Genomic DNA, 13,602 nt, shown 5'->3' on the forward strand with positions numbered 1-13,602 from the left:
CCATCAGGCAGTCCAAGGCACAATATCTTCAACCCTAACAAACGCGATAGACAACATCATTTTCCCCTGTTGCAGCACTGACATCAAATACTGTCAGCTCCCTGTACCTCACTGCGCCGTCGCCTGGGGACGCAGAGGAGGCTGAACGCTCAGTGATTACCAAAAAACCCAAGAATTCCTGTTATTCTGCCCCTCTGCTACGCACGTTTGCTCAAACACGGAACAGACAATAAGCAAAACCGGGAAGTCTCCTAATATTTTTATTGTTCGTTAGATAACTGTGGATAGTACAAAGTTTTCCTCTTAAAAAAAATTAATTACCTTCACACTTTCATAAACAGGGCTTCCCATGGGAATCTGATGCCACAGACTTTCCACAGAAGCTATTTCCAACCACCATAATGCTATGTAGATATTATAACAGTAAGAGAATATTCTTGTAATTATCAACATGAAATTGGTTAGCTGTGTATAAGGGTGAACACTGATCTTTTTTCTTTTTAGAAACAAAACCATCATTTATTAATCCAAACTACATCATTGCATTTACAACATTCATTGCATAAACTGGACATACAAAGTTTTGCCACCTCTGGTAAATAACAGACATACATTATACAATATATTTGCTGAATACATAAGTTCAAACAATATGGGTACAACAACTTGTTCATAATACATACTTAAACCATCGTGTTTAATAGTTACTAAGACACAGATCCATGAGCTACTTCGGGTCTCAGCACAGTTAATCTAAGTGACAAAAACACAGTTGAGAGACAGTAGCTGCTATGGAATGCAAGAAAAACTAACCTGTGATAGGGCTTATTCAGACAGCGAGAGCTCCTCACGGGTCAGCTTTTTCAGCTTAGAAATACAAATCACACATCCATCACAGCTGACCGCAGTGTCAGAAAATGTCCATGCAACCCACACAGAAGAGAGCAAGTCTCCCAAGGATAAACTTTCAACAGTCATTGCCTTACTTCTTTAGTATGTACTATAGATTTGCTATTGGAACAAAAACCAAAACAAAACCCAAAACGTAAGTGGTTCTTTAAGTGCAGTTCCAGCTGCAAGTACATGGTTATTCTTAAGTCTATAACACAGGGCCAGACTTCTAGAAATGTAGAGGTAATGCTGATCTGTCAGGTTTATGCTGAATAATCCTCCATGACGTTGATCTTAATTTTGGCAGCTGTTTATCTATTTAAAGTGTGTTTCCTTCACATTAATATTTTTGTTTAATTCCTTTCTCCCTTTTTTCTTTTTTTTTTCCCCCCCTAAATAAGTTTCTAAACAAGGATGGACTACAACTCGTCAGACCTGATGACGTGGAAGAGGGTGACATTGTAAAGTATTTGGTGCCCGTTGTTCCAGGCATACAGGGCACGATCCTTGGGGTTGTAGTCCAACATGGAAATGTGCGAGTACTTGTTTTGGAAGGGGATGTCGATGTACTCGTAGGTGGAGGCGTTGGTCTGGTAGGCGTAGTGCACCTTGGTGCCTCCCGAGTAGCCGTTGGTGACATAGAGCGTGCCGCAGATGATGAAGGCCTCCCCGGCGCTGCGTTTTGGGTAGCTGGTGTTCCAGGTCTGGAGGCTCTGCAGCGTGTTGGGGTCCAGCTTGCTGATGACGATGTTGCCCGCGTTCTGGTTGGTGGCGTAGACGGCCCAGAGGCCGTTCTCATCCACCATGAGGTCAATGTCCGAGTGGCCACCCCAGGCATAGTGGTACATGTTGTTGTAGCCGGCATAATCCAGGCTGCGAGTCTTGAGAATGGTCTCTGTTTTCAAGTCAAACCTGATAATTATGTGGCTTTGGTATTTATTGAAATAGATAGAGCCATTGTAGACCACTTGACCAGTGCCAGACCATGGGTGAGGGAGACGGTGAGAGGTAAAATTGTCAGTATTCATGAAATCTGCCATGGATTTATACTCGCGGACAAAGCGGTTGTTGTGGTAGCTGTCCATGTACCAGACCTAAGCGAGCAACAGAAATGTGTTGTTAGAAAGCAGCAGAGAACCACCTTAACCCTCCCACGGGTTAGCAAGGGTTTCGCCTTTGCAAAGTCACCCTAGAAACTAAGCCGGGTGCTTAAATATAACGATCTGACAAACAAACCAGAGATGCCTGCCTTTCCAGAAAGCCTGCCTTTCTTTCCCACTGCACCTCATGGCATTTGTGAGAACGAGGGCAAACGTGAGAAGATCCCTCTGGTTTCCCCTCCTGCCCTGGCACGGCTGGTTTGGCATCAGCTGAGGGGCTCTGAGTGCCGGGGCATCCCATGGAGGGTACGGAGAGCCACGGGAGTAGCTGCCCGCAAGCTCCAGGGTTGGAAGAAATCCAGAGCAAACTGCCAGGAGGACGGATTCATTCGGCAGCCTGCTGGAAAATGATGCAGCCAGAGCATGTCACCTGTGCTCAGAAGTCAGCCTGGGCTGCAACCCAAAACACAGCCAAGAAATCATCTGGAATCAGAAAGGTGTCCCAGATGGGTAAGCTGATATCTCCCCAGGAGCTTGGGAACTTAAGCTGTTCCCTGGAAGTGCTGTGTGATTGACACTGTCCTCCTAAAGGGCAATTAACATCTTTCTCCAACTGGATAAAGCCAGAATATTACGCTGCTCCTGCTTTTTCTTCCTGTAAGCCCCATCATGGTAGCACTTACTACATTATATCATCTGCTGTGCAGAACTCCATTAATTTGGCATGCAGAAGCATATGAATGCAATCACTCATTGTCAAGGAAATTTGGGCAAAGTCCATATTGGTTTAAAAATCATGCACTCCTGCATCAAAAGCTTAAACCTAGGCTGCTGCAATATAAGAGACAAAGACATCAAAATTTCACTGTTGGTGAGATTGCAACCAATTCTGAGGCAAATGACTGGGCTAGGAGTTAACAGCAAGACGAAACACAAAACATCCATCTAGTTAGTGACATTGTCTGCATTTGTTGCCTAAAAATAAGACAGCTGCTTTCTACAGCAGGAGCTGCGTAAGCAGGAGAAGAGGTAAGAGATTAAATAGCAGCCAGAATGCCTTTAAAGACACAGATTTGGCTAATGTCTTAGTGCAAGTTTTTTTTGCAACCCCCTTGCAAAATCTGATCAAATCATCTCTGCAATGGTGTTATTTCCAGGGTCCATCAGAAGAGCAGACATATATTTGCACGCGGTACGTGCATGCGTACTGTAGCTGGCTTGTTATACTTGAAGGGCCAAGTGAGGTCTGCAAAAACTTCGTAGGGAACGTTAGACCCCCGTCAGTACTGCCCTGACTGCGGCCACTGCAGAGGAACATGTGCCAGATTGCTTCAGTCTTCACACTTCCACTGTGGGCTTGAGGGTGGCAGCAAACGTAGCAGGGAAAAAACCACCATGTTGCTGAGCCCATGGCAGAAGATCTCCTGCAGCACGGGAGGGTTTCCCCAGTCAGATGTGGTGCTGGAAAACATTCTGCAGCTAATGCAAAACCTGTGTTCAACTAAAATAGCTTGGGAAATGAGAAAAAGAAGCCCTGAAAACCAATTGCCCCTCTGCTGCTCCCACGTCATTATTTGGTATTAAAAATTTATACAACTCAGGGCACGTGTCTCAGTTTTAGAGACACAAAGAGAAACCCAGAAGAAACCCTTGTTATCCTGCTAGCGCTGCAAGGTGGCAGGATGCAACGAGATTTCATGCTCTGGAGAAGCAGAGACTGATGGAGAGCGCTGCCTCAGCGCCGGCTGCCTCTGAGCAACCCTCTCCCACACGGTCTTGCCAATATGCATCGATCCTGGCGCTCAGCATCCGCCCGCTGTCTCGCCACCAGCCTTCTCCTGGCAGACTTGCTGTTTTGCCCCGTTGTTTTCAATGATTTCACAGCATGAACAAGAGACCTCGCGAACCACCAAACACCTCTGGCTTGGTGACATAACCTGGATGTGACAAACTACCCAGTTTCTCCCCATCACCAGCTTCCACACGCTGCCAGGAAGCCAGTGAAATCACTTAATTGCGTGCTTCTAATAAAAATGCATAGTAGATTTATATATTAGATACACACGCACACTCCCACAAAGCTTGAGCTATAGTCCAGAGAAAACTGCTTTGTCTACTCTCAGTAACAAAAACCCACTGCAGAAAAAGACATAGGTAACAATTTAAAAAAGAACTGGCTTCAGACAAAGCTCTCTGAAGACAGGGGAAGATCTTCAGCATGGGATTAACCAACTTAAGCTGCGACTGGCCTGACTCCCCCTTCACAGACCTATAAATCAGGCCCAACTCCACCAGTGCCCAGGGATGGGGCAAATGCAGCTGTGAACAAAAGGGGTTGCGATGTGGGTAAAGCCTTCCTGTTCCGCTTCATGATTAGGATCTTGTTGGGGTTGTGTGTGAAGTTCTGCTTCATAATTGTAAAGCACAGAGGTGGTATATTGGGGAACCAGCACCAACCACTTGGCTGCTGGAGGGGCATCTATAAACCCCTTGAGGGAAAGGGTCAGACATCCCATATAGCTGCTGTTCAGGCTCACAGCACGTCCACGGCCTGGCCCGTGAGACACAACAGACAAGGGCCAGCAAGAGAGAGATCCACCTCCACCTGCCTCCATCAGACCAAGCGACTAAGCCTGCATCAATTACAAGGCACGACAGCAGCAAACTGGTTGTCACGGGGGCCTGTCTCCAGCTCTGTCTCCAGCTTTGAAAATAAGTATTTCAATTCACCTCGCTATTTGTGTCACAGCAGGGAACCCTTATCTGCTGACAGCACTCCCATCCCTTCTGACACTATCTCCAGGCATTTCCTAAGGCTCCCGCCAGCGACGCTGGAAGCTGGCTCTGGCACCATAATGAGCTCCATCTCCGGAGATCTTGCACTTCTCCCGGAGCCTCCCAGGAACGTGCGTAGGAAGCCAGCAAGGAACCGGAGCTGGAGAGACACCGACATAGACCATCTGCCCAGCTCCTGAACACCCACGTTTGGAGCGAGGAAACCTCCCCGAGCAGGATCTGCACCAGCAGGCGTGAAGGGTGGCTTCTCCAAAGCATCCCTAGTCCTCGCTTAGCTATGGAAAGCTGATCACAGGGCAAGCTCTCAAAATAGTCTCCCCCAACACAGCCCTTGACTGCGCCTTCATCCTTTGATGAAGGCTGCTTCACACAGGAGGGAACCTCCATGTAGCTGAGGTCTGTGATTTTTGTTTTGTTTTTCTGCCTACAAATCCTCAGCAAACACTCAAGATATTTTCCATTCCATCAGTCATGGGAAGCCTGGATTGATTTTCAGCCAGTTATTGGCCTCCTACCTCCCTGGGATCAAAATTGAATGGTCTGAATAGAAAAAAAGACCCAAACAAAGCAAAACAAATCTCTCTCTGGCTGCAGTCAGTTAATTCTTCACAACAACGACGGCAGAGGAGGGAGGGCAAATGGAGTCAAACGACATTACTGGAGGCGCTGCCAGCAGAACAGCAGCAGTGACCGGGATTGCGGGGCCCTTCTGCTCGACCCCAGCTCCCTCACACCTGCTGCGGGCACAGCCTCTCCTAGGCACGCGTGGTGGCTGCCCACAGCCGGAAAACACAAACCTGGACAAGAAACCCTGGCCCAAGATTTGCTTCTCCCTCCCGCTGGGGGCACAGACCTTGTGTCAACACTTCCGAGATCAAGCACCCCTTCAAAGGGGAGAAGTTGGCTTGGAAGAGGATGGAGGGAAGGGAAAGAAGAAGTTCTCCACCCGCAGCAGAGCCCAGCTCGGCGGGCAGGAGAGAGGCGCAAGTTTCCCATGCCCTGGGAAGAGGTCCTGGCGCTGGGCTGCCCAGCTCCCCCTCCTCATCCTCCCTCCCTGCATGAGCCTCGCTAGCTTCCCATCGCAGACAAGGTCAGCGGAGCCCTAGGAGATGAATTCAGGCCCGTGCAAGGGCTTCACAACGCACAGCGCGGCCTTCAGCGCTTGCACTTAATGAGTTTGTGATGATCTTGGCCATGACATCGGGGGGAGCACAGAGATGAAGCCGTCGCACTCTTACCTTGTTTTCTCCCTCAGGGGCGAGAGGATCCGTCATCCACGATCCAAACCTGGACCCTGAGGTTTTAATTGTGATCGGGTCACTTATTCCGGTCAGCTTGCCGCAAGCTGAAAAAAAAGAGCACAAGGCTGGTGAGCACCACTTTGAACACCTGACCACCGTGGCTTTGGCCCATGCACGAATCCCTGCGGGACAGCCTTGCCCCCCCAACCCCAGGACTCTGGCGAGTGGCACCAGTGTTAAAACCGCCCGGGCCGCTCTGCCCACTGCTCTCCCCAGCCGATGGCAAGCTATGTTTTCATCTAATTAGAGGTAATTAGGCCAAGAACAACTGTCACATGCTTTGGTTTGTTCCATTCCTCTTTGTAACAATTCTCCTTATCGTGCTGCCCCCAAGAAAACAAGCTTTCCCGCAAACAGCCGTGCTGCTAACGTTGCAGAATAGGAAATGAGGAGAGTTAGCCAGGGTCAAGCAGCCAGGTGGAGAAATTAGCCGAATAGCTATGCTCATTTCTGCGATAATAGAGTGGGTGCAACCAAGATGAAAAGACAGACGCGTCTATTCCAGCCCTGCTGGAAACATGCATTTGTTACAGGTTATGCAAAGGAGGGAAAAAAATGGGAAATGATATACACTGTAAATCTCTTCCCTACAAAAACATCTACTGGCTTCTAACAGCCGCTTTCTCTGTTGTCTATCATGTCTGCACGCTTAAGAGACATGAATGTATTTGCCACCCCTCCTCCCACCCTTCTGTGAGCCTGGAGAGCCCAGCGAATGCCAGGAGAGGAACAAGAACGCAGAAGATGCATCCTGAAGCCCCGCACTCGGCTGTGGTGCTCAGCCCCTCGCAAAGCCTGGGAGAGCAGGGCCCGGCTGCAGTGGGTGCTCCGTGCACCCGGGAGCTGCCGTTGGGACTCCTGCTCGAACTCCCAGCATCACCCAACCGGGAACGTGAACCTGCACAAGAACGGCTCAGAATTAGGTGCCTCATCCCGTTGAGTTCGGATCCCCCGAATTCAGGGGGCACGTCAGCACATCGGCAAGCCCAGCCAAGCGCCTAGCTGCACTTTTCAGCCCTAAGCACCCGGTGAGACCAGCTGCACCTCTCGCCCTCCGCTCGCTGCGCTGGCAGCCCGGGGCAGCCCGTTCCCTCTCCGCGGTTCTGTCTACTGACACCGAATCCAGCCGCTCTCCACGGACCCCGTGAGTCGCTGCCTGCAATGCTACAGTCCCAGCAGCCAAGGTGCAGCCGTATGCCGATTGCCCAGTTACAGCAATAGCCACAAGCCTCAGCCAAGCTGCCATTCCGGGCTGTGGAAACACTAGTATTTTAGCGTATGTGCACAGAGAAATGACAGGCAAAGAGACAAAGTACGATGCAGCAGGAGGAACTGCAGGCTCGTATTGAACGTACTGTTGCTACGAGAGCGGTCATTTAAAACCCGGACACACTCCGTGCAGATCAGGTCTTGCCGCAGCATCTCCTGAGCAAGCCACGCTAAGGTCAGTGGCTCAACGGGGACGATTGCAAGCTCAAGATCAGAAGGGGTTTCTTGACTTTTCCCCTTTGATGTGGAAGCCTCTGGCAGGCTCATCAAGGGGAAGGTCGCAGAGCTCAAACAGAGCGCCTGCTGCCGGGGCTGGGTTTCGAGGCTCGCGCTGCACTGCGGTGTGAACGGCTCCTTTACTCAGCAGAGGAAGTCTGGGGCCAGGGCCTCAGGTGGGGGTTAGCTGAGGTGCTGCTGAAACGTGCGTGGAGCTCTGCCAGCTTCTGCCAGCTCAGGACAAGGTCCTTCTGCTCTAAATTATCAAGTACCTACACCTAGGATTCCTGTAATACCTATTAGCTGACTTTCTCCTTGGTCCCGATTGAGGCCACTGGACATATCCATGTACCTCAGGTCTGAGCTGCGGGGCAAAGGGGTCACCCCTCCCCGGGGGTATTCAAGGGAAGGAGATATTCCCGATATGCATCGGCATCACTCAGCCAAGGGAGCCATCGGGCTTGCTACAGCAGCGACTGCTTCTCCCCCTTTGCACCGGGTAAAAGCACCGGGCAGCAGGGCGCTGAAGGCCCTCGATTCGGCAGAAGGGAGGGAGTCGTAGGGCTGCCTTTTGAAGGCTTCTCCAAAGGTGTGGTCAAGAGAAGGGAGAGCAGAAATCCAGACAGCGCTGTCACTCGTAGGGAGGCTGCAGTTCACGCAGGCTGACTGCAGCAGGGCTCATGAACAACCCCAGCTCAGGAGAGCAGGAAGGCAGCTCACAGCTGCTCTCCCCGAGGGTCTTTCAGAGGTGGGGTGAATAAATTTGACAAGCAAGTCTCAGGCAACCCTATTACCTCACCCTCTGCCCTGAAGAGTGGCCTTCGGAAGCCAAGCAGATGATGCCTCCTGGTCTGCTCTCCCCACCTCCCTCTTGCTCTCTTCAGCACTCAACGAGAAGGTGCCGCCTTCGCCACAGGACATCACACGCACCTCGGCTACCCTCCTGTGCAAATGCATTGCAAACAAACCCCTTCGTGTTACTGTGAGGGAGGGTAAAGCAAGGTCTGTGCTAGACCGAGGGACACGTACTGGCCTTGCCTACCTAAGGCACCACCCGAAAAATGCTGCGCCTTGGGGCTTTGCAGCAGCGGAACAGCCTGTTCTGCTTAGCGCACCATAAAAGTGAAGAAGCAGCAAAACCAACCCGCAGTGCCTTTAGGACAATGACACAAAGCCTGGGACAAAAAACACATCTCTGACCCAGCCTGTGCTCCTTAGCTCTGCTACGGAAAGCACAGTCCCACCACCGCTCATTACTTCCTAACGTTATCTGCCAAACACCTTTGTTTCTGCCTTCAGCTTTGGAGCTGAGGGGATATCGCAGAGGTTTCTTCTACCTCCTAAAGAGAGAGGGCAGAAGGAATCGGAGAGACCACACCAAAAAGCACAGACCTTCCCCAGCCTCACTGAATTCACCCCCCTGCCTGCCTGCTTCAAAACCTCTCCGTTCACAAGGAGAGCAAGGTATTGACAAGGGCACGCGAGGGGTTAAAATAATAAATGCCTAATCTCTCACAGATCCCCCTCGCAGAGGCCCAGCCTCCCTCTAATCACAGATCTGCTGCACGCTGCCTGCCATTATCGGAGCCCTACATTGCTGTCACTTTATCTCTTCCCTTCTATTTCCCTGGAGAGAAAGGTTGTATAAAAACTCATTGATTAAAAAAAGAAAAAAAAAAAAAGAAAGAAAGAAAAGCCGCCACAGCTGATAAGGGTAAACGGGTGTTGTTTGCAAGGAGTGAGGCTACATCTCATGCACGTATAGCTGGAGGCACGTTCATAACAGCTCTTCAGCAGTGCACGCGGGCTGCTCTTACACACACCGAGGTGTTTTCTGTCTCGGTGTAAATCGATCCCGGTGCCCAAGATGCCCAGTGTCAAAGTCCTTTCCTTATCACGCTCCTCTGACTTGCACAAGGGAGTTTTTAAGCCCCAGCTGTGACTGCCTAAGTGCCGATGCTCCATTGCCCGGCAGCGTCCTGTCCCGGCCCCGCGGGAGCAGCGGGGTGGTGGGGCAGCCCCCGTCCCGGCGCGGGGGTCCTGCTTTCACAGCGCAGACGCCGGGGGACGCAGCGGGACTCGTGCCCTGGGGCATTCGCATGGTGGTTCTCAGGCCAAATATCTCCAATTTTTCCACTAAACACAGGAATGGCAAAGATGCTGCCTTCGGGACTGATTTTCCTTCGAGGACCATTTTTGATGCTCAAATACCCTGAGCATTTCAAGTCACTCGGGGATGAAGGTGAAATGGGAAAGCACGATCTAGTGCCCGCACGAGCCCGGGACACGGGGGGAAGCCTGTGAACAGCAGTTATCTGGGCATGCACAGAGAAGCTGGTTGCGCCCCAGTTTTTCCAGCTCTATTCAGATCCCTGCAACTGTGACCCACTGAGGCCCGTGCATCCCTATTTCCTGGAAAATTGCACAAAATCAGCCTCTTCCAGACTGACCCTCCAGGCTGACCCAGCAGCTGAGGTGAGCAGCAGCGAAGCACCACCCTCATGCACACAATCCCTCCCCTGTCCTCTGGCCATGCAAGGAATTTTCCACCAGGAGAAGATACGCGTTCCTTCAGCCAGTTAAAACGAGAGCTACCATCCTCTCAGGATGCTCACACCCCCGCTCCATATTTCTCCTAAGATCCAGCCCACAAGTGATGTTTAGCAGCTCAGCAGCAATTTCTCTGCCAACGCAGCCAACCGCACTGTCCGACTCCAGGCTCCCCGGTGCCGGTTGGGCTGGCGCTGCTAAGGCCCAAGAGCTTTCCATGAAATCAAGGTCTGATCCCTCACTCCCTGCTCCCAGGCCCTTCACAGCAGCGACAGAGCTGCAGTTTTTGAGCAAAGGCTGCCAGGAGAGCAGACCCTGCTCGTTACACTGATTTCACAGCGTGGAACCCTCTCGCCAGCACTGCTAGCGGGCAGGAAGGTCTTGGAAAAGATCCCAGAGGGAGGTGAAGTCCCTCGAGCAGATTTTGCAAGCTCGTGCCACGTGCCAGAGCCCCGTGCAAGGCTGCAGGGCTCCCCCGGCTCCTGTTCCCACCCGGCAGCGCTCGGTTTGCAAGACTGAAAAGGCCCCTCAGTGCATCGTGCAACCTAACGTACTGCCCCGCGCCAACGCCAGCTTTAACGCGAGCAGCATCGAGAGCCTGCCCTCCGCCGGGACAAGAGCAGTGCCGGGAATGGGAGCACGCCCGGCCAAGAGCCCTCCCGCCTGGCGCTCATGGAAACGCACCCGGGACAGGCTCTCGCTCAGCAAGAGAAGGGGAAGATGCTCTTTGCTCTTTCCCCTTATCTACACTAGGATCGAAAGGCTTTTTTGCTGGGATTTTTTTGCTTAGCCCCTGTTTCCTGGAGAAGCAGCACATATCAGCGCTGTAAGAGTCAAGGGAAGCTTGTGCCATCAAGCAAATATGAGCCTGCAGAGTGCAGCTGTGCTAAATCCACCCTCCAGTTCAAGGAGGAGCCACATCCTCTCCCATCCTCCAAGACTTCTCTCAGGAACACTAATGGAAACTTAAAATCCCTAACAAACAGTGATCTTTAAAAATGCAAATAGAATAACAAAGTGAATGTGCCATTATTGATTTCCCCCTACACACACACACATGCAGTTCAGCATCAGGAAGTGTTTTCACTACTGATCCATCAATATGCTTAGGAAACCCAAAATACTGAAAAGGGCCTTGTCTAAAGAAAATGCTGCGACACTGTGGATGGCAGCGCTGTCTGGAGGATGGGGAAAGGAGAACTGGACGGGAACACAACGTAAACGTGCTATTTCTGCTGTCCATCCCACGCTTTCGCAGCAGCTCCCTGATCTGCTTTGGGTGCTCCTAAGCGCTATTCCAAGCTCACGAGCTCCCAGGCTGCGGCACACTAACAAGCGCTGGATGAGCAGCACTTGTCAGCCCAAGCATGGGCAAATCTAAGCTAAAACACGTTATCCGAAACTCCAGTGAATCCCTCTGAGCAGGTAATTTGTGGCAAATAACAACAGTCAGCAAACAGGGCCTCATCTTGCGCCAGCAAAGTGTCTGGAAGGTTGTTATCTGAATTTAACTCAATTAACTACCGTTTTCACCGGTTTACACTCTGGAGTGATAAACAACATTGGAAATTCAATCTATGCTGCTTGCTCTAAGTGACCAAACAAATCACCGGTGCGGGCGAGCAGGCGAACCCTCCCAGGGCAGACCCTGGCGAGACTCGGTGTCCGACTCCGCTGCACCTGGGGGTTGCAGCAAAGCCCCGAGACCCAAAAGCGCCCTGCATGCTGGGGGCCACCGAGAGGGCGGACAGGCAGGAGGAGAAAGAAGGGGCACAGCCAGAGAACCTGGACAAAGCCTCAGATGAATTCCCAATAAACCAAATGCTTTTGGAAAGAGCTGACTGGAAGAGCTGCAAATGTTTCTAGCAAGAGTTGCTTGCAAGAGCTTGCTGTCCTAGCTGCCTTACAAAGAGTTTTTCATCTAAAAGGGCTGTATAAGGATGCAACACACCTGTCTAGCATCGAGCTTAGGTCCATTTTAGAAGAAAATAAGAAAGAAAACCTCTGTACTAACCTCTCCCCAGGATAATTCCCTGCCCTGCTGCAATGCTCTCCTCCTCAGCTATCAAGCCCAGGCCTGCTGCTGCCCAGCATTTAAAGCCCCACAGAGTCACCTGACAGCCAAGCAGCCCCTTAACCCTTCCCTGCACATCTCAGCCTGTTAAAGATGCTCCTGCCCATCAGTTCCTATACATGGACAATTTCAGGAGAAGAATAACACTCTTCCTGCTGCAGCGTGGCCACCTTAGGGAAGGAACCCATATCATGTAGCACAAATAGGTGAAAATCACATCAGAACAGGGAGAAAAATCCAGGTGCAGACCAGAGTCTTACCAGGGGCATTGACCTGGGCTGGTTGTCACAGCTAAAGGACCTGAGCACCAGGGGAAGATGTAATTAGCCAGCACTGGCACAGAGGTCAGCCTGGTTCCCGAGTTCCTGCTTCCCACATTTTATACATCAGCACCCACTGATCAGCATCAGCTCCCAGCTGTGAGCTCCTAATCAACATCAAGACCCAGCTTTAATCTGGGGGAATACAAAATATCCAATGAAACACAGCTCAGGAATGGTCCAGAAGTCCATCCTGCTTAGAGCCTGGAGGCAGAAGGTCTCTTGCAGCCCAGCAGCGTGCGTGTGAGGCTGGTCCTGGGACTGCGGGCAGCGGGAGAGGCTAACGGTGCAAGAGGAGACCCTACTTCTGCAGGTCGAATGGGTTGGGGAGCCACTTCTCAAGGTCTGCCGCCACTCTGCGGGGAGGGACGCGGTGGACAGGAGGACCGAGGTGGTTTTGTTTAAAGAACTATCCTTGGCAAAGTATTCCCACGGCTGTGATTCGCACCCCCGGTCCTGCTGCCGTTCTCCCTCCCCATCACCCACAGCTTCTCTTCATCTCCAGGAGCTGGGCTGGAGGCTACGGATGCAGCAAACAGACGCCGCTTGGGCACCACCTCCTCATATCAACCCACCTCCGCGTTTGCAGGGGGAGGAATTAGAGGAGCTGGCTCCCGAGGCGGAGCCGCCCTCGCGTGAGGGACCAGGCTGGAGGTGCTGGGCTGCCAGGGGTTGCTGTGCCACCTGGGCCAAAGGGACATTTCTGTGCCTGCTCCCCATCCTTTCACATCCCGTCCCCTGAAGGACTGTCTTTCACCAGATGTTGGTGCAGGCCCCACGGGACAGAGCTCCAGGCTACACTGTTAGGCATCGCTAAAACAGAAGTTACCAAGCGATTACAACCTCGATCGTTTCTGTCCCTGTTAAACTTTCACAGTGAAATGCGAGTGGGCTAGAGCAAGGTCTGGACTTCAGCGACGCCCCGCAGCCGCCCCGCTCGGAGCTCGCGCTGCCTTCCCCGAGCCGGAGCGAACGTCCCCGTCGCGGGAAGGGCGGCCGAGACCGCGGCGGGCTGCACGCGCTACGCACAACGCGATGGCCCGGCTCGCCGCAATCTGGTCCACCCCCGGCCCAAATCTGGGGCC

General features: G+C 51.9%; 1 protein-coding gene across 3 annotated transcripts in view; it reads right to left on the reverse strand.

Annotated features, from left to right (window-relative positions):
• Positions 1-243: 243 nt before the first annotated feature.
• Positions 244-13,602, reverse strand: part of OLFM1 (olfactomedin 1) — a 37,646-nt gene continuing 24,287 nt past the window's right edge. For all 3 annotated transcript variants that reach the window (XM_013955939.2, XM_013955938.2, XM_013955940.2), the window contains 2 exons: positions 6,026-6,132; positions 244-1,985 (listed from right to left, as the gene is read on the reverse strand). In XM_013955939.2, coding sequence (XP_013811393.1) covers positions 1,311-1,985; positions 6,026-6,132 — 782 coding nt within the window. In that variant the 3' untranslated portion in view covers positions 244-1,310. The remainder of the gene's footprint in view (positions 1,986-6,025; positions 6,133-13,602) is intronic.

The sequence above is a fragment of the Apteryx mantelli genome, chromosome 21 (genome assembly GCF_036417845.1).
Source record: "Apteryx mantelli isolate bAptMan1 chromosome 21, bAptMan1.hap1, whole genome shotgun sequence".
NCBI lineage: Eukaryota > Metazoa > Chordata > Aves > Apterygiformes > Apterygidae > Apteryx > Apteryx mantelli.